The sequence below is a fragment of the Alosa alosa genome, chromosome 8, assembly GCF_017589495.1.
Source record: "Alosa alosa isolate M-15738 ecotype Scorff River chromosome 8, AALO_Geno_1.1, whole genome shotgun sequence".
In the NCBI taxonomy this organism is placed as follows: Eukaryota; Metazoa; Chordata; class Actinopteri; order Clupeiformes; family Clupeidae; genus Alosa; species Alosa alosa.
This window is the reverse complement of record NC_063196.1, coordinates 33055171-33080278: the sequence shown is the minus strand read 5'-3', so window position 1 is coordinate 33080278 and position 25108 is coordinate 33055171. Positions and strand designations below refer to the sequence as shown.

Here is a 25108-nt window from a genome sequence, read left to right as displayed (position 1 = left end):
TTACCTTCAGTGCCCCTCCTGTCACAAGAAGGTCACAGGCTGTTCGCAGGACATCTTGGAGCAGCTGGACATTGCGTACCGCGAACAATTTCCAGCTGTTCTGACGTACAAGTATGTCAGTTTAAGTCATTCAACATTCACTCAACATGCATTTTTTTCTGTTGATTGTTCTCTGTACTTAAAGAAGCCCTATGCAAGTCTGGTTATTCCTTCGCTGTTTCTGGGTTTTCGCCTGATTTTGCCTGCATTTTTTTTCACGACATAGTCTCTGCAGCTTCGGTAGCAAAGTGACTGCTACGCTTAAACCCCCACTAGCTAGCGAAAGCAAGCCATCAAGAAACCAAGCTAAACACATACAGGGCTCACAATAAAAAACGGTCGAGCAAACACATTGTTCAAGAGACTATCAAACCACATTACAAAACGGTTTACCCAAGGGTAGGCTACTTACAATTTCAGCAGCAACAAAGCCAAGTCGGAGTCCGCTTTGCAGTCTTCTTAGAAACTACAATCGTATTACATTTTCGCTAGGCCTTCCGCCGAAGTCACATCCGATTTCTTCGGTCCGGGACCAGAAAGTTGCATATTCGCTTTTTTTCCGCTGAGAAGCACTAGGGGAGACGAAGACCCACCAAACGACCAAAAAGTGTTGTAGAACCATCAGAACGACTCTCAACCTGCATAATTAAGGTCATTTTTGCTAAAATTGTTGCATAGGGCCTCTTTAACTATATTTTTCTGTACTCTCTGTACACTCTCTGTGTTCTGTTTCCATCACAGGTTGTCCTGCGACAGAGCGGTGAGTGGGCTGCTAAAGGAGCGCACCTTGGGCAACGGTGTGGCTCGGCTTTCCCTGCCTCCCTGGTGGAGCAGCACACCAGGAAGTAGATGAGCAAATGATGAATATCTTCCGCGTTCACAAAACCTGAGGGCACGGAAAGATATTGCATCCGGAGCGGTACCGCAAAGGCCCCAAGGTCATGTACGTTGACCGGGACTACTGTGTCACCGTGGGAACGTCAGCAGTGCACAAGATGTACCACGAGCTGGTGGTCAGGCTTGACGTGTGGCACCTCATGCGACGTTTCGCGAGGGGTGTCACCACAGACAGCCACCAGCTCTATGGCCTCTTCATGGCGAGGATTTCCTTCGCCATCTTCGAGTGGGACGACGAGGACGTCGCCCGCCTGAGAGAGGCCAAGCAGTCCGTGGAGGGAAGGGACGTCCACATCAAACTGTCAGCCAAGGAGCTCGCTCGCCATTGTCGCCGCCATGCGGGGACACCTTCTGGAAGCTGACGGACACCACGGGCGTCCCATTGATCGACTGCTCCACTGCATGGAGGAGATCTGGAGCATACAGCGCCGCTACCTCGACTGCATCCAGGACCCAGAGGGGGTGGAGCTGTACACCCAGACGGGAGAGGTCACCAAGGGTGGTGTGATGCTTCCCGTCTTCAGGTGTGCTCGAGGCTCCACTTCCCTGGAGTCTTTCCACCTGCACCAGTGCCGCTTTTCCCACCACATTAACATGTTTTTTTTTTGTTTTTCTTCTCACTAAGTCTTTGCTCTTTTCCTCCCCCACGTTTTTACGTTTTCCAGGTGCATCTGTGAGTGATGTCCACTTCCAGGTGTACCTGCTGGAGGGCCTGGTGTGGTGGAACGAGGACCGTGGCAGAGCGGCAGTCGAGGGAGGACTATGAGCAGTGCTGCGTTGCTACAGTGCCCAACTGCAGCACCGCTTCAACCAGCTGGCCCAGAAGTTCAAGGGGGTCACGCTGGTTGAATCCTACACACAGCCCAGGGAGTACACAGGTACAGAGAGATCAGCGACAGACAGTGTTTGCTGCTGTCTTGTGGCATCCCTCGTAGGGCGTTATGACATGCATCAGCCGCTGTTTACATGCCAAACATGTCAGCAGCAATGGTCTCCTGACTTCATGGACCGTCTAAAGAGTGGTTATTGGACAGCATCCACCTGATGTGCTGCATTGCACCTTTGACCTGTCCTGCTTGCACCCCTGAAATGCTGGCAGTGTCAGTAGACGGTAATAGAAAATTGTAGATTTTAGCGAAACAGAAGGTCCTTATTTTCTTCTAGTGATTTTATAGAATTATCACCTTATTTATCTATTTTATGGATGGATGTTCTATTGTTTCTTCTTTCTTCCTGTTCTGAGCACTCTTCATTTTTTTGAAGGGCTCTTTGGTAGCTGAAGACAGCTCAGTTTCGGATTTTGTCAACACCATTCAGAAAGCTGTAAAACATGCAAGTTTTTACTGTAAAAGTGTAACTCTCGCCACAATGCATCCTAGGGTGCTTTAGTGAATGTACCCGAGTCAAAGTTTCGTTTAAAGGCATAATTACGTTCGGACCGCCACTTTTAAGCTCGTCCGTCTTGTCCTTTTCGGGTGAAATGGCCTTTTGAATGGGAATCCTTGGGGCACTACTATTTTTACCACGTCAACATCGCTATTTTTAAAACACTAAGAAGGCTCGACACAACATGGAAACTTTGATCGAAGTACCATCAGTGTCAAGTTACGCTTTAAAGGTAAACTATGCAGTATTGGCAATTTCCTTACTGTTTTCTTGGTTTTTGCTTCTTTTTCGCTGGCTCTGTCATGATGAATGTCTGAGAAACTCCATCGCTACCTTTTTCTAGCCGGTGCCTGGCGTCTATGTGTATTTGAATTCAGTAAAGCAATTTGTTACACTTGTTATACTTCCTGACACTGAGGCCACAGTCAACAATCTCAGACACTTGTGATAATTAGTTTGTCCGGTGAGCTCAATCAAAGAAAAACTACTTAAGAAGGATGTTCCACATTATATTAAGCATGCCACAGGTTTCAAGCAGTATGGGAAACAAAAAGGATCTCTCTGCTGCTGAAAAGCGTGAAATTGTGCACTACCTTGGACAAGGTATGAAAACATTGGATATTTCTCGAAAACATACATGATGATCGTACTGTGAAAAAATTTGTCACTGATTCAGAGCAGACGGGTTCATTGGGAGGTTTGTTCAATAAAATTTGAATTATTATATAACGGTTGATGACTTGAAAATTATACTGACTGTCATTTGCATCAACTTTTTCGGAAAATCTGAGCAAAAATGTATGTGTGCATAATAATTTGGAATGCAGTGTAATAATGTATTGTTTTCTGTTTTTTTTTTTTTTCTTATAAGGCACAACCAGAGGAGCAAGGCGATGATAAGGGACCATCGCAGTGCCGCCGCGACACAGCCATCGGAGGGCAAGACGCCTCGGGCCGGGTCCCGATCAACCGCTGGGGTGCCGCCATGAGGGACTACAAACAGATCCAGGACAACGTGGTCAACTGACCTGCCCTCATGGCGAGCACCCGGATCCAGCTGTTTGATGTTAATCAGCAGATCCTGTCGATGTGGTAAGTCAATATACTTTGGCTCACAGCACTGATGTTGATAATGTTATGATTTATACCTTTGTCGGAATAATGCATAATATTAAAATCTGAAGACGTAGTTATCTTCGTAAGACCCTTGGGTAGCTGTGATGTAAATGCTGTAGCGAAATTCCAAGTGTAAATCTGTTTATTTTGTGTTTGTGGCAGTATGTTATGTTAAGTTAACGTTAATGGGTGGGGGGGAGGGCAGTAGGTCACTGTCCAGCTATTGTGAAACCTAATGGTCTGATATCCTGACATTATTATATTAACAGTGTTATCCCAACACCCCAGGTGAGGCTAACAGATAATGTGTATTAACAGTGCAATTAGTCAGTGCAGTGTATTACAATGTTTTGTTTCTTTTTGTCTTTCAGAAAATTTCAGGTGATCAGGTGGTGCCCTCTGGCTCCCAGTCTATGGAAGAGCTGGGCAACACGGTGGTGGGGTTTGGTGCATATTCACACCACACCTTTAGGTCCCTGTACAATGTGCAGGACGAAGAGAGTCGAATGTAAGTAGTAGTGTGTGTGTGTGTGTGTGTGTGTGTGTGTGTGTTTGTTGATTTAATGTGTGTTTGTGTGTTTTTCCCCCTTTGCTCTTTTACAGCTGTCTGGATTGGGTACGACAGCTGACGGTGATGGCTGAGTCCAGGATAGGCCGTCTGAGGAGCTAGGTGCCTCCTCCTCGGATCCACCACCTGACGCTGTAGTGCCTGAGCGCTGAGGTCAACTCTCCCCGTAAGTATACATTTTGATGTGAATACACTTGTAATGCATGTGTAATACACCGTGCTAATGCTGATATGTGTTGTCAGGCACATACAGGGGCACCCCACCAGCCGTGGCCTTCGTCTACTAAATTCTGCTCCGACTGAATTTCGTTCACGGACGCACTCCCTAAGGCAGAGGTGGGCAAACTTTTTGGCTCAAGGGCCACATTGGGTTTTAAAAATAGGCCGGCGGGCCGCACAACGTTATGTCTTTTTAACAGCAATTACAATCAGTATTAAAACGGCTTAATATTCTGCAAAGTTTAAACAAACTTTATATTGCGATTAGCAATTAGGTATGTCATTACCATTTAAATGACTTTAATGTGCTGTAATGTACTTTAATGTACCTGTCAAATCAAAGAAAAAAAAGCAAAATATCCATAAAACTAAGATCTGAAAAGGTGGTTTTCTTTGTAAGACCCTTGGGTAGCTATGATATAAATGGTATAACGAAATTCAAAGCTTAAATACACACATTTTATGTTTAAAGTGTAACCGCAAACGTTTCCAATAGGAATGAATGGAAAACAAAGCCTCGTAACGAGACATGTACAGTTCGGAATAAACCATAAAACTACAATGGGACGACGTTTTTAACTTTCTTAGACCCTTGGGTAGCTGTTATATAAATGCTGTAACTCGAAATGTAAATGCTGAAATTCGAAGTGTAAACCTGTGTATTTTGTGATTAAAACGCAACCGCTATGTTCCTTTGGCAGTATGTTAAGTTAACGTTAATGGGTGGGGGGCAGGGCAATAGGTCACTGTCCAGCTACTGTAAAACCTAATGGGCTGATATCCTGACATTAACATTGATATTAACAGGGTTATCCCAACACCCCAGGGGAGGCAAACAGGTAATGTGTATTAACAGTACAATAGTCAGTGAAGTGTTTTGTTTCTTATCTTTCAGACAATGTCTTTCCACCCCGTGTTTCGCTTTGAGCCCTCGTCCTCTGAGCTCACCCTTCGGCCCTCTGCAGCCGCTGAAATATTTCTCAAGCAGGGCTCTGTCAGTGGCGGGCAGGTGAAGAGGGCCGATGTGGTTCGAGCCGAGGCGAGGGCAAGAGCATGGAGCAAGTATGCGGACAACAGCGAGCAAGCAGTGCTGGCCGAAAGTGAGCTCCAGATCGGCCAGTACGGCGGCCAAACCTTCCAGTGGCTGCTGAGTAACAATGTGGGGTTCGCTGGTCCCACCAGAAGGAGAGAGAGGGAGGGGACACCACAACTACGCCCCAGATGCTGAACAAGGACGCCCTTGCCTCCTACGCCCGGCTGTATGACGCGCGGGACCAAGAGAGTCGAACGTAAGTAGTGTGTGTGTGTGTTTGCTGATTTTTCTGTGCCCATCGCAGGTTGCGAGGGCTCCCTGTCTGCCGCGCGGGACCAAGAGAGTCGAACGTAAGTAGTGTGTGTGTGTTGATTTTGATTGTGTGTGTGTGTGTGTGTTTGCTGATTTTTCTGTGCCCATCGCAGGTTGCGAGGGCTCCCTGTCTGCCGCGCGGGACCAAGAGAGTCGAACGTAAGTAGTGTGTGTGTTTTTGCTGATTTTGTGTTTTTCCCCCTCTGTTACAGCTACGTGATACGAGTTCAGGCCGGCGACAGACGAGAGCGCCGACGAACTCGGCAGCAGCGAGGACTGCAGCAGTGTGGGAGCCGCGCGGGCAGCAGTGCAAGTTGGGGAGGGCCCGGAGCGGCTGCCCATACCGGGGGAATACGTGCGTGAGTTGGCGGCTCACCTCTGGCCCTCGCCCAGGCTGCTGGTCTGCCCGAGACGGGGCCCTGTTGCTGCTGGAGAGATAGAGGCGGCGAGGTGGAGCGGAAGCCTGGGCGGACGCGCCTGGTTTGTGCCGGGTTGGGACCCGGAGCGGCAGTCGAGAGGGGACTACGAGCAGCGCTGCGTTGCTACAGTGCCCAACTGCAGCACAGCTTCAACCAGCTGGCCCAGGAGTTCAAGGGGAAAACAGAACACCTTTATGACTGGTTGCCTTGCAAGTAATGTGGCAAACATTGCTTGATAAAGGCACAACACGGTGACCGAAACGTTGCAATATTTCAAAACTGGATAAACCGACAAATAACTCATGGACCAAGGTCCGCGAGGCGAGGGCGAATTACCTCACGTATTAAGATCCACCTAGAACGTACAGAGAACCCCCCCCCCCAAGTGTTAGAGCCTGCTATAGTCAGTCACTAACACTTTCCCTCTCCCTCTCTCCAGTGTCGTCCTGGGTCAGGGGGCGGGAGCGGCACAGCCTCCCAAAGCCAGCAGGCTTGTCGAAGCCATCATGCTGGAGTTGTGCCGCGTACACCGCCACGAGGGCAAGACGCTCGCCGGGGTCCGCATCAACCGCTGGGGTGCCGTCATGAGGGACTACAAACAGATCCAGGACAACGTGGTCAACTGACCTGCCCTCATGGCGAGCACCCGGATCCAGCTGTTTGATGTTAATCAGCAGATCCTGTCGATGTGGTAAGTCAATATACTTTGGCTCACAGCACTGATGTTGATAATGATTTATAGCTTTGTCGTGATTAATAATGTAATTTTTTCTGTCTTTTTTTCTTGTAAGGCACAACCAGAGGAGCAAGGCGATGATGTGGGACACCATTACCATTGCAGTCCCAGGGCCCAGCGCTCCCCAGACTGCAGCGGAGCGCCTGCCTGCCCCGCGGACTCTGCTGCAGCAGCCCCAACAGCCAGACCACCCCCTCCAGCACCGCCTGCCCGCAGACACCTCTGGTCTGGCCCCTGAGCTGTACGACGTCATCGCCGCCCTCCAAAGTGCCACATCCTCCTCCTCCGCAATGGACACCATCTCGTCCACCAGTGGCACGCCGGCTCCCTCGACCAGTACCGCTGCAGCCACCGTTCCACCCATCGCTGGAGCCATCCCCCGCTCTACTGCCTGGAGGCACAAGATCCAGGCAGAGCAGGAGCGTCGTGCTCGGGAGGAATGGCTCCTCCTCAAGCCCTTCAAAAAGGTCTCCCGATTTCAATGTAGGCGCTGTGGCCAGCCTAAGACCAGGGAGTACGGCCACAGCCGCTACAAACGGGAGACCTTTTGCGCCAGGGCCGACGGGGCAACAGTGGAGCAGTGGCTCCAAGAACTAAAGCGGCGAGAACACGAGGGGCCACTCCCACCACCCTGAGTGGACACTGTGTATATATATATATATATATATATATATATATATATATATATATATATTTTTTTTTATATAGTTATTATTTTAATAATTCATTTTATTGTTCATAAATTGAGACACTCCCACCACCCTGACTGGACATTGTACACACAATTTACGATGTACATAGTTAATAATTTTTTATAAATCATTTTATTGTTCAAAAACCCAACGTCTCCACTTTATTTATATCTTATGCCTTTAGGTCAGTTTCCCCGAGCACCACTGTAGCAGGCAGCTCACTAAGTCAGGATTACGGTATTACCCTACCATGACTTGGAGTTTGCTATTTCTGTTATTTGGATTCAATGAGTGAGACCAAAGTAAGTGTTCAAAATAAAACTTTAGGCTACTGTGTTCTCCTGATAACGTGAGTGGAATGGATTTAAAGGTCCAGTATGTAGGAAATAATGGAAAATAAACTGTAACCATTCCAAAAATACCATATGTTGTCAGAGAGTAAGGAAACACGATGAATTGAAGTAATGGCTTATTTGACAACATTAATCTAACCCGTAAAACCCATGAAAAAAAATTAGTAACGGGGCGGAATCTCTTGGAATTTTTGTTTATGTTTTGAACGATTAATTCTAGAATAGCGTATTAATAATGGGCTAGCGCGTCCTCCTGTTTGGGTTGCCAAATTAGCAAAGGCCAACTGTCAACAGCTGTCAGTTGTAGTCATGAACGCCTACGAGAGGCAGGAACATTTCCAAAATTAAAACAAGAAACAAATTAGGGCCTAAGTGGACATCTGAGGAGCTTCCTGAGATGGTGACGTCTTCGTCAAACGAAGAATATCAAGTCTGACGCAGAGCTGGCCATATTTCTCCACAACAGGTAGCCTAGGCTAAACTTCATCTGCATCGCTAACTTCAGCTAAATATGTTACGTTGGTTAGAGAGGTATTTTGTTTTCACTGTTTCCGTAATGTGTAGCTGGGTCATAGTTGGAGAAACGTTAAAGCTAACTAGCAACTAACGTTATTAGCTAAGTCTTCATTACATCTGGCAACCCAGAAGAGGCTCGCGTCTGGTAGTCTTGAGAACGTTCACCAGTGTTTTGATTTTGGCCTACAGAACGTTCGGTAACAATCCTACAAATCGCACCTTTAATGTGGGCGCGAACATAAAAAGATGCAGAGTGGCTAAATGATACAGTGCACGTTTTGCGGTGAAAATGTTCCGCCTTTTAAAATCAGATTTAGCCTAATCCGAATCACAGTTAAAACCATCAATTAGACAACAGAATCAGTAGGGTACCAGTTTTGTTTCATTGTACCAGGCCTACTGTATGTCAAAAGCAGGCTCGGATGAAGCTGGGAAGGATTAAACACACGGTTTCAACACCGCGTAATCAACCATGATAATTATGATATTTCAAAAGAAAAAACGGTAATTGTTGTCGCCAACGTTTTTATCGCGGTTTACCATTATACCGGTAATCGCTACATCCCTAGTCAAAACGTATCTTTTAGGTCGGGCCGCGGGCGGGCAGATAATTCATGTTGATGTGTCAGGTTACAACGGGTCCGGGCTTTAAAAGCCACAAGCCGGGTCAGTTTGTAATTTTTAGGCCCGTTGAGAACTCTGTACTGCTACTGCAGCCAGATACCGGTCCTCTGTTGTTTTCTCATGTTGGCCATCCAGGCTATTCTTTTTGTCCATCATGATGGCTTATCAAGCTAAGACAGGGCAGCCACACGCCAGACTGTCTCCCAGAGGTGCCTATAACTTTTTTTCTAAGAACACACCAAAACAAAAAAAACTATAAAAGTGGGTCAAAATAAGCAATAAATTAACACTCTTTTGGCTAAGTTTGCATGAGAATGCTCAGAATCTTTTTACTATAAGAGTGTTAACAGTTGATTTTCCAGTGCAGATCAGCAAGAAAACAGCCATTTCAGTTTCCATATTAATCCTTTGCTTAACTAGTTAGCTTAGCTAGTTATTGCCCACCTGTGACTGATATCTACACAACATCTGAGCCACCATTTGTTTGTGGGACAAAAGTAGGAGCATCTGGACAATTTGATCAACATATAGATCCACACAGGTAGGTACTTAGCAAGTTAATGGTTTTACATTGGAGCCTATGGCAAGTGTCCGCTACGAAAACGTAACAAAAATGCAACCTGTCTTTTTGTGAATATTATGAACCCTTTAAAAATCGGTATTTTTAAAACACTAGGAAGTCTCAACATGAAAATCACCAGGGTCTGTTTTACACACGAATTCGAGCATTAAGAACATTGCATTAAGAACAGCGTTTACTAATAAGAGGTTCTGAACAACTCACTTTTAGCAAGTTGTTCTCCCATAGCCGTCAACCCTTCCGTTTTTTCCGAGTTTGTTACATATTTTAACCTTTTTCCTGTTTTAATATTTTCCCGTAAATTATTCCGTATTTTAACAATCTCATAACATTAGCTCTACCATCAGACCTGTCAGTCTCTGTAATGTTGTGCTGTTGCTAACCCCTTGCCCTTCCAGCAAAACAGATGTTTTCAAAGCATCGTTTTGCTTGCTTGAAGGCGACCTTAGAGTGAGCCTATTTCAGATGACGCCGTGGTTGTCATGAGAGCAGGATTCATTTGCGCCTCCATAGTGTACGGCCGTACACACTGTGCTTTCTCGCAAGTAGAGAAAGAATTCCCCGTTTGTATATTCACTCCAAGTTGGCTTCTCTGCACTGTAGCCCATAAACTGCATGATAGGCTATTTATGTTTTTAGAATATAACCAAATGCCAATACCAAGTATAACCATTTGTTCAACTTTATGAAGAATTATTACGCAGTAGGCTACTTACAACGCAAACATTTTGTTTGCGCAGGAGAGCGAATGACGGCACACATAGGAATCGATACAAAACTTTAGCCTTTTTAGAGCTGTATAAAGTTGCCCAAAATGTTAGGCATGAATAAAGTACCGGTACTTTGTTGGCTACATTATTAGCTGACTAATGCACAGGCTTGCAATTGTGAAACGGAGTAATACTGCAACCCTTCCAATGTTGGGGGACGTATGTTGACATTTTCGCGTATTTTGGGTGAGAAACCCGGGAAATCTCCCTTATTTTCAATGCTCAATGTTGACAGCTATGTGTTCTCCACAACCCTGTCTATCACATCATCATAATCCATTTGAGTTGCACGTGCAATGGATATTTCTAAAGATTGCTGTAGGCTACAGTGGTGGTGACTAGCATCACAAGCCAAAACATCGCTAAGGTGCAGCTAAGAGTTTCAAGAGTGTTCCAGACCATTCTTATCAAGGAATGACGTTCTGAAGACATTTGTAGCAAAGTACGTGAAAATGTTAAGGTAAACATAGCATTGAGGCGGCTTTGGGAAACCAACCCCTGGTTCATTAGGATCTCTCTGACAACACCAGCATGAAGGCCTCCACATTTTCTTGTGACATTGGGCCCCTCAACCAATTCTTGATCAATTTCAATGTGGAAAAACATCCTACCTGAGAGCACGTGTAACGGTACCCAGTTGGTCCGTAGCTGTGCAGTATGTACGTTGGTAAACTTCCCTCCCGACACCTAAGTGCTGGCAAGAGAGCTAGCAGCCTAGGCTTGTTAGCTTGATTTCTAGCATCCTCGACTTCAGATCTCAGGTGCTGCTGTTTGCAGGCTCGAGTCTGGGTGTGTGCAGGGCTGAGTCATGCAGTTCGGGATCGGGAACTGAGGTTTGCGGGTTTGAGTACCATCTGGCACATCTGGGGACTTTCCTACACGTCCCTGCCCCCTTTTCCCTTTTTAGCCCTGAATAAAAATGTGAATATTCAACAAGACCCATGTTTGCTGAAGCATCCACACATAATGATGTGCAGACAGGAAAGTCTCAAAGTAAAGCAAGATTGTTGGGTTTCCAACATGAATCTCACAGGCAAAATGTTCAATGTAGTAACTACTAATACCACTACACAGAGAGCGACACTTACTAGCTATCCTGATGTCCATGTTAATAACTGGTGATAGCCCATGCCATGAGCAAACACAGTGAATAAGATAAGATAAGACTTTATTGATCCCACAATACTTGTCACAACAGCCCAGTAGTATTTAAATAGAGAGTAAGAAAGTTGTATACAGTATGCACAGCATACAAGCACACCTAAAAAAAAAAAAAAATCACATTCAAATGCAAGCTTTGAATAATGCAGAATTTTGCCTCACCAGTAATTTTGCATCACAATCAGTAACAAACTGGCATGACACCACTTCAGACGTTGTTTGTTTTTGTGAGCAGAAACACATCGTGATTATAATGGGCAAAAATGATGACGATCACTTGTGGGCCTCAAATTGCTCACTAAAATGACAAGCTAGAATCAAAACATACCCTGACTATCAAGCCACCAATTTGAGATTCATGTCTAATGTCATTTTGTATATGTACAATCGCCTTCGGTCTTCCCATTAAATCAATGCGTATGTTGTCTTGTGACAGCTTCTTTGTCAATCAATCAAGATAATCATTATAGCAATACATCTGTTGCAACAGGCTGCTGAACAAGTGTAACAGAGATCGTAATTCATCTGCCGCTCACGGCCCTCGAACCCGCCACCTCAACACATACCGGCATGGGAGTTGAACGCTCTAACCACTGAGCGCCCAGGCTTCCAACTCAGCAGTTAGAAGCATTCTTAAGGTTAGGGGTGTGAGGATTTACATGGGCAACTAGCATGCTAGCTCAGTTCGCCTCCGTTACACAAGCAGTAGGCTAAGTTAGGCTATGTGTGAATCTGAAACAGCAACGTCTGAATGTCATCAAACGCTATAGCTACATCGAAGGTTTGTAATCCATATGACCATTGTGTGTTGTCAAATAGGACCAACAAATTAAATATAAGTCTAACTCTGAGAAAACAAGCCAGACTTTTGCTACAGCTCACTGCATAACTTAACCAAGACTAAGATAGTATGTCGCCCGATCCATATCATGGTTGATTGGGCTGTATTAGAGAAAACAATATATCTATTGACATTTATATCGATAGTCTGCCTCGGGTGTAGTGGCAGGCTAACACATACTGATGACTTGCGCTAGCCTAGCACCTGCAAACTCTGCACCTAGAAGGACTGGATGAAATGTGTTAAACGGTCTACAGGTCTTTGTTTTTTTGTCATTGTGTAATGCCCGCCTCAACGGTTGTGATTGGTGCCTGGATTTAGGGACATTGGAAATGGGCTTGAATGGGCTTATGGCCAGACAGATCTGCAGAGTAAATCCCAAATTTGCCGGATGTTCGTCTGGGTTTTCCCAGGCTACCTTAAGATGTCATTTTAAGGTAAAATAAGGGCCTGTTTTACAAATTAAAGTGTGACTCCGTAGTTAAAGAAGCACTTTGCAACAATTTTAGCAAAAATGACCTTAATTATGCAGGTTGAGAATCGTTCCGATGGTTCTACACTTTCTGGGTCGTTTGGTGGGCGTTTAGTCTCCCCCTGTCGCTTCTCTGCTGAAAAACTGAATATGCAAATTTCTGTTCCCGGTCCGAACAAAACCGGATGTGACTTAGGGCCTCCTTACACCAAACAACTTTGACAAGATTTGGGAAAGATTCTTGAAAGATTAGAGTCTTTTAACGAATGCTTCTCATTCAAGCTTTATTCAAAAGACTACAATTTTTCAAGTCTTTCCCAAATCTTTGTCATAGTTGTTTGGTGTAAGGAGGTAGCAGAAGTATCCAGTCGCGCCTCGAAAATGTAGTCAGATTGCAAAACGGACTCCGACTTGGCTTTGTTGCTGTTGAAATTGTAAGTACCCTACCCTTGGGTGAACCTCGTTTTTTGTAATGTGATTTGATAGTCTCTTGAACAATGTGTTTGTTCGACCGTTTTATTGCGAGTCCTGTATGTGTTTAGCTTGGTTTCTTGATGGCTAGCTCGCTAGCTATAGTGGGGGTTTAGCGTAGCAGTCACTTGCTACCGAAGCTGCAGGGGGAGCTATGTCGTGAAAAATACAATCCCAAATCCAGCGAAAACCCAGAAACAGCGAAGGAATAACCAGACCTGCATAGTTCTTTAAAACAACCTAACTAACTATTTATGGTAGTTAACATCAAACTTTTGATTGAAAGCGATCTTTCGAAATCAACTTGGTGGTGTTTCCAGCAAGACTGTTATTTGCATCATCACTGAATGGGCTTACAGTGATGCTAACAGGGCAAGATGCCACATTGCTATTTTACACTATTGGTGTCAACAATAATCGATTCGGCGATGCAATGTGGGGCATGCACGATTCAGCAGTTGTCTGAGTTGGCTTCGTTACTGTGTGTGCAGTGTGCAGTTTTATTTTTATTGCTGGGCGCCTGGGTGGTTGTTCAATAGTGTGACTGTGATTACTGATTAATGTTTGCACAGGAGTTCAGGAAGTGCCCAGTCTCAGAGCTGCTATTTTACTGTGTGCACAATAACACTTATGGTCACTGCTGGAAAAAGTTGGCTGTTACTGATCTATTTAATCTAAAGCAGAGAAGAGAAACATTTCTCATTCAAAGCACTGAAACCAGTGATTTATGTTTTCTTTTTCAGGTTTGAAGAGGCCATATCCAATACCCTGTACCATTCAATTTTATTTAATTTAATGACTGCTATTTCTCCCATACGTTTAATGTGCTGCAATGTAACTGTGGGTCTTCCTCAGGCAAATGGCATTCAATAGTGGCTCAAGCATATACATAGGACACAGGCATGGTCAGCTGATCATGCAACAGCTGAGCTCATTCAAACTAATTACCAAGGCATTGATGGGCCTAAGTACTACCACCTTTACCATAGTCACCACATAAAACCATTAATGATGGAAAAATGGCCAACACCCTAAAGTCCTCCTTACACTGACAGACTTTGGAAAGATTGAAAAAGATTTTTGAAAGACTACAGTCTCAGACCCTCTCACATCTAAACACAAGTAGTAGAGTTTTAAGTCACAGACTGATTTTACAATGACTACGGATCTTGCAGGTATTTACAAGACTGCAACTAGATTCCTTTAAATTATTACCCATCGTGCAATAGATAAACAGAAACTGAAATGATAGCCTACTAAACTCAAAGTAATACTGTATTTTCATGTTTCTGCAGCATTGTTTCATTCGTGAAATCCCTAACCGATATAGAGTTGTTTTGTCACATGGAAGAGCCGACTAAATATGTATAAGAAATGACAAATATTATAAGAATAACAAATAATCATATAGGCTACAGCTGTCGCCTACTTTGCCCCTTCCTGTTTGGTGTTGGAGAGAGGTCACTATTGGTTTTTATAGTTCACATCACTATTTGCATGAGCCACGACTAGAAAGACTTGCGATAATATCAAACATGTTTGATATTGTCGTAACGGCAAAACTAGAAAAGGACTGACTCCGACTGACTAAAACCACAAAGATTGGCACCTTACATAACGATCTAGTTGACGGAGCGCTAGCGATTCCAGTACAACTCCCATGATTTCTGTCCGACTTTGGAAATTTAGTCGCCGACTGTGAAAACAGACCAAAATCGTACAATGTAAGGCCGCCATAACATGAAGTCGCACATGGACGTGGATGTCTCCGTCCTGCAGGCTGCAGCCAGAGCTCTCTCAACTCCGCTGCTTCGTGTGCACTTAGCAAACAAACGTCCCCTTGATGTCCCCGAGAGACTTAACAGGGACGTCCCCAAACGGTCAGACATCACATAAGGACCAAAAGGAGAACTTGCTCCGGATGTCAATATCGTTCTGGTGACGTCCGCTAGAGAACATGACGTTGGGGACCAATCAACGTTTTGAATGTCCGCTTAAAGTCCGAGAGACGTCCCGTGTTTGTCGGATAGCCTACTGCAGCCCATAATTCTGTCAATGTCATCCAAATTCATATTCAGTATGACGAGACCTTTCAGGACTACACCTGTAGGGAGGTGGAGAGGGGACGCACTGCAGACTGCACTAAATTCGGTGACCAACTGCAACAGTATTACTCACTTAATTTCTTCTTATCCCCCTGGATTTGTGAACGGAGAAAATTTCGCTCTTCCTCAAGATCCTTTATCATCTTTTCTTGCCACTGGATCTTGGCCTCCAAGAATTCCAAGACAGAGACACAACCTTTTATAAATAATAACAATGGCAGATTAAGACGATACAAAATAGAGTTCTGAGTGTTCTGTCCTTTGGCCTTATCTGCATGTTAAGGACCAAACGAGACTGTGGCGTATGATCAAGGTGGCCAGCAACATCATCAGACTTGACCAGGTGTCGGCAGCTCAGCTGTACAATGAGCTTATCCTAAAAAAGACTGACCAAATCCTCAATGACCCCACTCACCATCTCTATCATAAATTTGTGAGAAGCAATAGGTCAACTGGTAGAATTTTACAACAGAGAATTAGTTTGTGCCCACAGCGTTCAGACTCTATAATAGTAAAGCACATTGCATGCACTTTAATTCCACACTGGTACTTTAATTCAACAATTTCCTTGACAACCATTCCTAGCTAGCTTCCTAGCTATTTTTGTATGACTCTTACATTTTTAGCTACAATATTAGTCTTTCTCATGCTATGTCAATGTCTGATGTTGGATTGTCATTGTCATTTCTGCAGTAGGCCAATTGTCATTTTTGTTTTGTCACTGTCAATTTCTGTCATTGTAATTTCTGCAGTATTGTTATTCTTTTCTTTCCCTTACACATGTCTATTGGTTTGTCTATGGTGTACATGTCTTAGAGAATTTGTTGTGACAAGGGCGCATTGAATGACCACATGAATTTCCCCCCTGTGGGATGATAAAGTTCACCTTGACCTTGAAAATAACCTTAGACAAAAACTATGACTGTGGGGGCTAATACAAATTATATCGTCTTACTTATTATGACGGCCGCTAGCAAAGCGGTCATATAATGATTGTCAACGTTTTTTCCCCGTCATCTACTTTCTGAATTTTTGGTCAACGATACCAGGGACACCGAAACACCGGTGCACATGAAATTTGGTGGGTATGTAGCCCCACTAGACTTTGACGGAAAAATGTTCCCCCGGGGACGAAACTAAATAAATAACTACCTGAACCGTGGCACTGAGGATGAAGAATCTTTTATGGTATGTTGGTCTCAAGGGCCCACATCAACCTGGCCCATAATCACTCATTTGTTATTTGCACCCCGGTAAAAAAATGAAAATGCAATATTATTCTGCTTTAATCGCCCCTATCTTCAGTTAAGATGTTCAGAACTGCACCAAATTTTATGTGTATGATTGACCTGGCATTCTCTGGGGGTATGCCAAGTTTCGTAGAATTTCATCCATGGGGGGTCTAAAAAAAATTAGGTTATGTGTACATTTAGTGAATGTACACTCATTGGCCTGTAGATGGCGGTGCACACATATACACACGCACCCACATACTATCGGTATTAGAACGGCCGATACATAATTACAAATTCAGAAAGCCAAAAATATTCATCATCATCATGGCTGCATTTCCAGTATTGGCGATAAGTAGTCGTTTGTCCACTAGATGGCGCATCATTGCAGTGAGACCTAATTTTGTTGGAAGTTAAAAGTGGGTTGGAAAAACAATGGACGCTTCTCCTACAAGGACTGTAGTTTACCGCAGAGAACGTCTAATAAGGATAGGACGATGTTCACATGAAATGTAATTCCCATTTCTTCTTGGAAGCCGAAATAAATCTGAGGATGTTTATGGACATGCTTGGTTTTTACTGCAGGTACGTTAATCTTATAATATCAATAAGGACCTACGTAATGTTACCGTTAGCGTTGGTTGAGTGATTGAGGCCAATTTCATTGATTGCATTTGTAGAAAACTATAAATGTGGTTATACTAAGCTAATTGATAGCAGCACTGTAATTGTATCTTTCCACTGTCATTTGTTGCACGTGCTACAAAAATCATTCTGTGCAATGGAAGATTTACCAACGTTACACCGGTCTGATACAGTTTTGTACGACGGAGTATTAGGGCCACACATGAAGGAAAAAATATTTTTACCATGACGAGATTAAACTCGACATGTCGACTTTAAAGTCGCCATGTCAACATTAAACTCTACATTTCGAGAATAAAGTTGAAATGTAATATCGACTTTAATCTCGACGTATCGACTTTAATGTCGCCATTAAACTCAACATTTCGAGAATAAAGTTGAAATATCATGTCGACTTTAGTCTCAACGTGTCGACATTAAACTCAACATTTTGAGAATAAAGTTAGTTTGGAGAGAGAACGACCGCTCGGGACAATTGAAAGGTGGACGAATGAAACTGCAAAAAGTGCAGCAATGATTCAGAGTGTTCGAGTGCAACAATGATTAGACATAGGCCTATATCATGTGGACAAAACATAGAACATATTAACCTCCGTTGCTCAGCCTTTGCTGTTAGGTCCTATCACGGAGTTACAGGCGATAAATGCGATGGTCAAAAGTAGCCTAAACGTCATTAGCGGTTTATTTATTTATTGTAGGCCTATTATTAAAGAGTGTTTTTCATCTAAAAGGTTCAACTTCATGCTTATGCACTAGACTAGGCATACTAGGCGCTCTCCCCAATCCTAGACTTTCACGTTGCTTGTTTGTAATGGATGCAAAACAGCCTATTGCTGAATGACTGGGACGAATGAAGCTGTCCTCCCGACCCCATGTAGGCTAGTAGCCTACCTACATGCACACATAGTGCATAAATAAAGTGCATGCACACATATTCCCTCACGGGATCAAAATATATGCTTAGGCTATACCTGTGTTTCTAGCCTCCTATGTATTGCAGGTGAGACATGGAAAAGCAGTTTTAGAAAAATGAGTTTTGCCATGTTATCCTATGGAGAGTGACGGCCTGTGAAAGGGCAGTTATTTATGAAGGGCAGTAATTTGGATGTGCAGTGGCCTTACCCACGTAAAACAGAGTGAAATAACATTTTGTATAGAAACATTATATCATTATTCTAGCTATTTAGCCTAAACGGCATAGTGCATGGTATTTCCATAACCGCGAGACAGCACTTCACGATGACGGCAATGAGTAGTTAACAGACAAGATGCAATCTATCTAAATATCTGCAATCTAGCAATTTATCTGAAATAACACCTATTTGAAGCCCATTTTTCATGTAACATATTGTGTGTTAGTGTAGGCTACATAGCTTAAACTGTGTAGGCTGTGTTTAAACAGTATTGCGAGTTTAATGTCAGCATGTCGACTTTAAAGCCGACACGTCGAGATTAAAGTAGATATGATATTTCAACTTTATTCTCGAAATGTCGTTTAATGTCAACATGGCGACTTTAAAGTCGACACGTCGAGATTAAAGTCGACATTACATTTCAAATTTATTCTCGAAATGTCGAGTTTAATGTCGACTTTAAAGTCAACATGTCGAGTTTAATCTCGCCATGGCAAAAATATTTTTTTTCTTCATGTGTGCCCCTAATACTCCGTCGTAGTTTTGCCTATACATGCGTGAGACTGAGACGCCTTTATTTTGTTTTAAGTGCGTGCAGGGTGTGAGAGGGGAATCGATGTGCTTTGATTCCAGCTTGGTAGTTGTAGTCTGTGAGTCACCTTGTAGTCACCTTCATTCCATTATGGCTGCTTTAGCAACACACCTTAATCTACTATGTAGTGGGTCCTATTTAGAAGTGGCTACTTCATTCGCGCTTTCCTTGACTCATGGAGCTGCGTGAATTTTATTACAACTTTTCGCCACAATATGGCAGTTTAAAGGTCTCATCTCATCGTTTTTTCGTTAATTTTGCAGTGGTCTGTAGTATTGATAAATGCCCTGTGAGCCGGTTTTGGTGATAAAAATGCTGTCCTGCGTCTGTTTCATGCTGTTCTAGTTTGGTGGGGAAGGTGGGCGGGGAGGAACGACTGGATTTCGCCTCTAGTCATGAATATTAATGACATGTTAATGAATTCACCTCTGATTGGCTAACAGTACTGTGACGCTTCCTCCAGTGCGTCCTCATCCGATTCTGCCTGTGCTATGCTCCATATTCAACTTTACAGTGCTAAAACCTGGCTAAAACTAGAGTCAAAACTGTTGCACAAAATGTCTTCGGAGATACAACTTCGTGTGTTTGATCCTAGTATTCGAGTAGGAAGAAGAACCGCTTCCTGATCGTTTGTTGGTGAACGTTGGTTTAATAAAATGGTAACAATTGCCTGTCAGCTTAAAATTTCTCCTAAAAGAGGTAAACGTTTGTGACAATCGTCATCTTGCTTTCAAGTAATAAACAGTTGGAAACGTTTTAAAATAAAGACCTATTTCTTTACACAGTCAAAAGTCTTTGCAATCTTCCTAGTAGATATTTTACTTCACAACACAGGTAAGCACCCTAAATGCAGTTCAGCCACTGACCTAGCCTGCTAATGCTATCGGAATAGCTAGATAGTTATGGTTTGAATTCCATGATACTATCATTGAAAGACCACTTGGTCATAGCCCAATATATATATAGATCTAAATGCAAACACACCTACCTAGCTATATTTTGCTGGAATGGTACCAGAATGCCTACAGAAGCAGAGAATGTGTGCTGCAAGACTTCTCTGGTAATGAGAACTATGGCTTTGATAGCCTGACATTGGCAGAGGTTAGCAGGGCTCTACACTAAAAAAAAAATTCAGGAGCACTTGTGCGCCCAAGTTAAAACATTTAGGAGCACAGACAAAAATTTGGGAGCACAGTCAGTTCTGTACTTAACTTACACATAATCTAACATTATACTGCAGCTAACAGTTAAACATGCCAGTGCACCAATTGCGAATATTAAGAATGACTGACAACATTTAGGCTACAGGAAACAGGATTTTAAAGATTAGTGCCTACTTTATTTTCAGTCTGTTCTATTTTCCTACATTTTGTTAATGTAAAATAATATAATGCATTGCCATATTTGCATTTAGTCTGTATATCAAGTATCCTGCCAAATGTAGGCTAATTTATTTATTTGTGAATCCATCTATAGCTAATCCAAATATGCCCATGGTGACCTATCTGACTGCATACTGCCTAATAGACTACTACTACTAAAACAGTCCATTTTCTCTTCCACAAAACCCAACATAGGCTAATCAAGGATGTATGTTTTATACTTTTAGTTTTTATTTGAAATATCTGCATTGATGGGGGCAGTAGGCAAACGTTAGGCCTACTTTCGTTTTGCACTTCAGCTTGTATTCGGTGTAAACAAACATACATGCGTATAAGCCTGGAGTTGTCAGTAGCGTTCTACCTTTGAATAAAATGGGAGTATTACGGGAGGGTCCTTTTAAGCCGGTTCGTTCGCTACAGCTATATTTTGCATATTGCAGCCAATACGTCAACTGGGCTAAAAGGCATGTTAGGTTACCTTTCCTTCTCTCACTGCATTCTCAGAATCTCATCCTGTTCCTCCTATATCCAATTAATTGATTGGATAGAAGAACTAATTTCTTCAATCTTTGCATCTTGGCTAGCTAGTCTAACTTTCCGCTTTTTCTGCGCGCTCTTGGATTTGATAGAAGCGACTACTAGCGAGTCACAACGTGAAACTGCTAACGTTGATGGGAGGTGATGGGAGGTTTTTATGCTGCATTCGCAACGTGATTCTATGTTTTGCACCAGTAATGTTTCTCGATGTTGCGGTGTATTTTGTAGACAAACATTGACATGGTTAGAAGTCATTCGCACCAGTGCGCCTAAATATTTTTTTGCACTCGCACGGCATCATTTTTACTCGCATGTGCGAGTGAAATGGGCGCACTGTAGAGCCCTGGTTAGCCTACTCAAGTTGTTTTCTGTCACGTATGACAGAAAAAGTAGCCTACTATAGGAATCTTAATGGCGTTTTACAAACGGAAGTTCGGGAGGAGCGTGACGGAATTTGCCACTCCTTCTTCAATCAGTCAGGTTATTTATTCACAGTCTACCTGCCGAAGTTGCAGCATCGGTGTTACTCCGCTCGCAGTGACTACCGGTTTGCTCGCTTGTGTTAAGCAGAACTTGCTGCCTATTATCTGTTACAGACTTTCATGGTCTAGGTTGCATGGGAAACTACTGGAGGGAGGTAGTTCTTATCTTGTTGCTTTGTATTAGAGCTGTTTGTAAAGCCCACTCGTTCCTGCTAAATGTTGAGATACATGTCACAAACATGTATAGCTTACTAGATGAAGGCACTTGTTTGCTATTTGCCTGTTTTTAGCTAATGACTTTTCGGTCGCATTGGCTGTGTTAATAGTTACAGGCTCACGGAGTAGCCACTAGCCTACTGGTTGTCTGGAGGCATAGGGTGAACTGAAGTCAGTGTAGGCTAAATATCCCATGAATCACACCTGAACATTGTATGTTATATAGACGTGACATTTCTGATAAATCAGGCTTCCAGTCCTTCGTGGTTCTTTGGTAAAGTTTGCTTGGAATCATGTTAACCAACGTGTTGTCTATCCTAAGTTGTTTGTCATTCAAATTTGTTTCAGTAGCCAATGTGCCTGTATTCCGTGATTTGCGTGGGCCCCAGCTTGTAAAGTCTAACACGTTACATCCCTTGCCACTTCGTTTGTTTTAGCAAGCAACTAGTTTCCCTCATTGCAGATGGCTAAAGGCTAGCCTACACATGAAGTTGGTACTAGGCTACAAACTGCTGCCGTTTGCCAAGGGTAATTATATAGCTAAAATTACCTAGCCTACTGTTTTGATTTTAGTAGGCTACTGACTAGCCTACTCCTGCTAGTCAGTGTGTGTGCGTCACCAGGGGCTATGCAGTGGGTTCTAGCTTAGCTTGTAGGCTATTTCCTGCTACACGATTTCAATAATAGCTTTAAAGTCTCAATTGCTGTGACGAGTTTCTAGCTCATTAAAGATAAGTAGTAGACCTACATAACAAACGGCTAACAACCCAGCTGCGTTCTACAGCTAAGGCAGCCACATTTTCCTGACTGCTACCACTTTGCCTGTTTAAAAAGTCTTATCTCTGCGTTTGATTTGTGATAAGAACAGTTTAATATGCATTAGTATTGAATGCATTGCGCTGCGGTGTTCTTGATGCTAACCTTTAATGAACTGTTTTGTTGGCGCTATTGCTATCCCTGGATTACTCAAACTCAATTATCACAACTCTATGTAATTATATGCACTATCCTGGGGTGTTAGGCTTGTATCATCAAAGCATGTTGTAAGCAACAGCCTACAACTACTAGACTACTATCGTCTCCATTGTACTTTGTGGCTAAATGTAATTCGCTCATTTTGAATTGCTTGATAGGTGTTGGCTAAAATGAAACATACATTCTTAAACAATTTCAAATCAAGGCCAACACTTTCCTTATTTTCTCCTGAAACTTCTTCTCAGAGTGTTGAGCAGATACTCAATCCTTTTCTCTTTCCCTCCTGCTAGCCAATCAACCAACCACCTGCGCCGCAGCGCGGAGCTCCGTTCCTCCGGCGTCTCTCCCTTTGTCCATGCAACATGCTTGTCAACCCAGCAAGTTATGGGTGCCTGCGTGCAGCCCTCTACCTTGCCTTCCACTACTGCGGTCTCTTTTCCTCTATTCCAGCTAATCAAGCCTCCCCTCTTCTCTCTTTGCAGACCCAGGGTGCTGTGCAACCTCCTCCCCCTCCCCCTGTAGCAACCGCGTCACTGCCCTCCCCCTTTCCCCATCCTCTCCCGCCGGCGCGAACCGTGTTCGCGCCCGCGTCTCTTCCCCAGCCAGGGACCGCGTCCCTGGTTTTCCCTCATCCCTCTTTCCCTGGATTGGTGCCACCACCCATGGGGTCACCCAGTGTTTCCCATACATTGACTTATTTGTAGCGGCCTACCACAATATCAACATTGACCACCACACAATGATTTTCCAGGTTGTACTAAATTGTGCTTAAATCTGGTTAGCATCACAACCACGCTGTGCTAATTTGATAAAAACTGTTCCATTCAAGTTAATTCGGCAAACCACCACAATTGGAATTTAATTCTGTGGGAAACACTGGTCAATGCATTCTTCTAACAATGTTTTCCAGATCACACCCAGGTCAATCTATGGACATCATTGAATCTAGTTTCTCATTCTGCTCTTCATGTTTTGCTCTTTACAAACCCTTTTGCTTCATTTTTAAGGTGCCTTAGTTGCCCTCATCTTTGGGCTGTATACACAGATCCTGCTGACTCCTGCACGATCCCCCCAGAGCAATTTGGCTGAGCCATAGACTCTGCCAAGCATGGGTTTCTTAACATCCATTAATCAGTTTTAGCCTCAAGATGGCTCTTCAGGCTCTTCACTTGTACTAATCTTCATGTCAATGCCTAACCTACTCCAGCCTAGCCGCTTGCTCTCATTCTCTAAATTTCTTCTCATGCTCTTGAATGCAAACTGCCTCTATTGCTGTTTGCTACAGGTTCATATTTATTCTCTAGATCGGCTACCATAATGCTAGGTAGCTCAGTGTTCTCTACAAACTTAGTAGAAACCTGTAACACCCATTTATCACCTTTCAGTAACTATATTCAGACCATGTGTACATGCTACGCAATGTTTAAGTTCCCCTTATAGCATATATTTGACATTTTTGCACACGTAACCCTCATTGGTAAGGGCAACTCGGATATCTACCAACACATATTGGTATTGGCACACACCGTTTTAGGTTTCATTCAGGCAAATAACGGTCTACCCGAGCACTTGCTCAAATACTCCAGGGGCCTTAGATACCTTTCATGTCACCTTATCTATATCTTTCATTGTCCTAGCCAGGGTCTTTTCAATTGGGTTGCATTTTTTGGGGTGATCACATGGATCCTGCTTGATTCCTGCCAGCGCAGTACACTCCTGCAAGATCCCTGCAAAGCACTCCATGACCCTGGCTAGGGATCTTGCCAAACAGCAGAATTGTAGATTGTAATTTGGAATGTTAACCTTATGAATCACTCACAAATCTTCGAATCACATGCCATGAGCATCAGCAACTACATCAGTTCTCTATTCCCACAGCTGTACTCCCCTGCACTGACCCCGAGCTCTGCAACTGCAAGCTGTACTCCCCTGCACTGACCCTGAGCTCTGCAACTGCAAGCTCATTGCCCTGCATGTCATGTTAAGTGCATGTTATGTGTGCAAGTGCATGCATGTTAAGTTAGCTCTCAAGCTTCCCATTATTTCAGGATTGGTACAGCCACCACCGCGGCTGGTGGTCTGACCAATCAGCTAAGCACTTCTCCACCCTGGTTAGGTTTGGTATCTTGCCAAACAAGTTTGCTGTTTTGAATGTCAACTCATAGATTGGCATTTGCATCATCATTAGATCTCCTTCTGCCATAGACGACAGGCGCCCCTGGCTGTCTTAATTCAAGTCGTTCCTCTATCGCATCCCCTTTAGATCCCCCCTTTGCTACAGACGACGGACGCTCCGTCACTTGCTTCTGGTTTCAAATGCAGCTCAAGCTGTTCTAACGCAAGTCGGAATCCCAGCAGACAGTTACTCAACTCATTCTTTTAGAATTGGTGCAGCCACCACTGCGGCAAATAATGGTCTGTCCGATCAAGCCCTCAAAACTCTCGGCCGGTGGTCCTCCGACGCCTATCACTCATATATCAGATAAAAAATCTCTGATCTGAGGAAAGCGCACCTCGCGCACTCCCATTGAATTTGCTCAGCATGGTTCTTGCCATAGGGTCCTTCATCTTCAAATGCAATTTTTGGGGTGTATGGCGGAATCC

At 43.7% G+C, this 25108-nt stretch overlaps 1 protein-coding gene and 1 long non-coding RNA gene across 2 annotated transcripts; both read left to right on the top strand.

Annotated features, from left to right (window-relative positions):
* The first annotated feature begins 3343 nt into the window (after positions 1-3343).
* On the top strand, positions 3344-5911 carry LOC125299844. The gene is made up of 6 exons (XR_007194459.1): positions 3344-3414; positions 3810-3946; positions 4042-4172; positions 4250-4342; positions 5121-5514; positions 5783-5911. It is a non-coding gene; the product is annotated as an uncharacterized LOC125299844 (long non-coding RNA).
* Positions 5912-6015: 104 nt separating this feature from the next.
* On the top strand, positions 6016-7360 carry LOC125298851. The gene is made up of 2 exons (XM_048249720.1): positions 6016-6680; positions 6781-7360. The coding sequence occupies exons 1-2, from the start codon at positions 6625-6627 to the stop codon at positions 7358-7360; spliced, it is 636 nt and encodes a 211-aa protein (XP_048105677.1). The 5' UTR covers positions 6016-6624.
* The last annotated feature ends 17748 nt before the right edge of the window (positions 7361-25108 follow it).

Excerpts from the sequence above, each read along its gene's own strand:
- LOC125298851 (XM_048249720.1), top strand. The coding sequence starts at position 6,625 with ATGGCGAGCACCCGGATCCAGCTGTTTGATGTTAATCAGCAGATCCTG. Across the intron at positions 6,681-6,780 it reads CAGCAGATCCTGTCGATGTG|GCACAACCAGAGGAGCAAGG; the intron begins GTAAGTCAATAT and ends TTTTCTTGTAAG.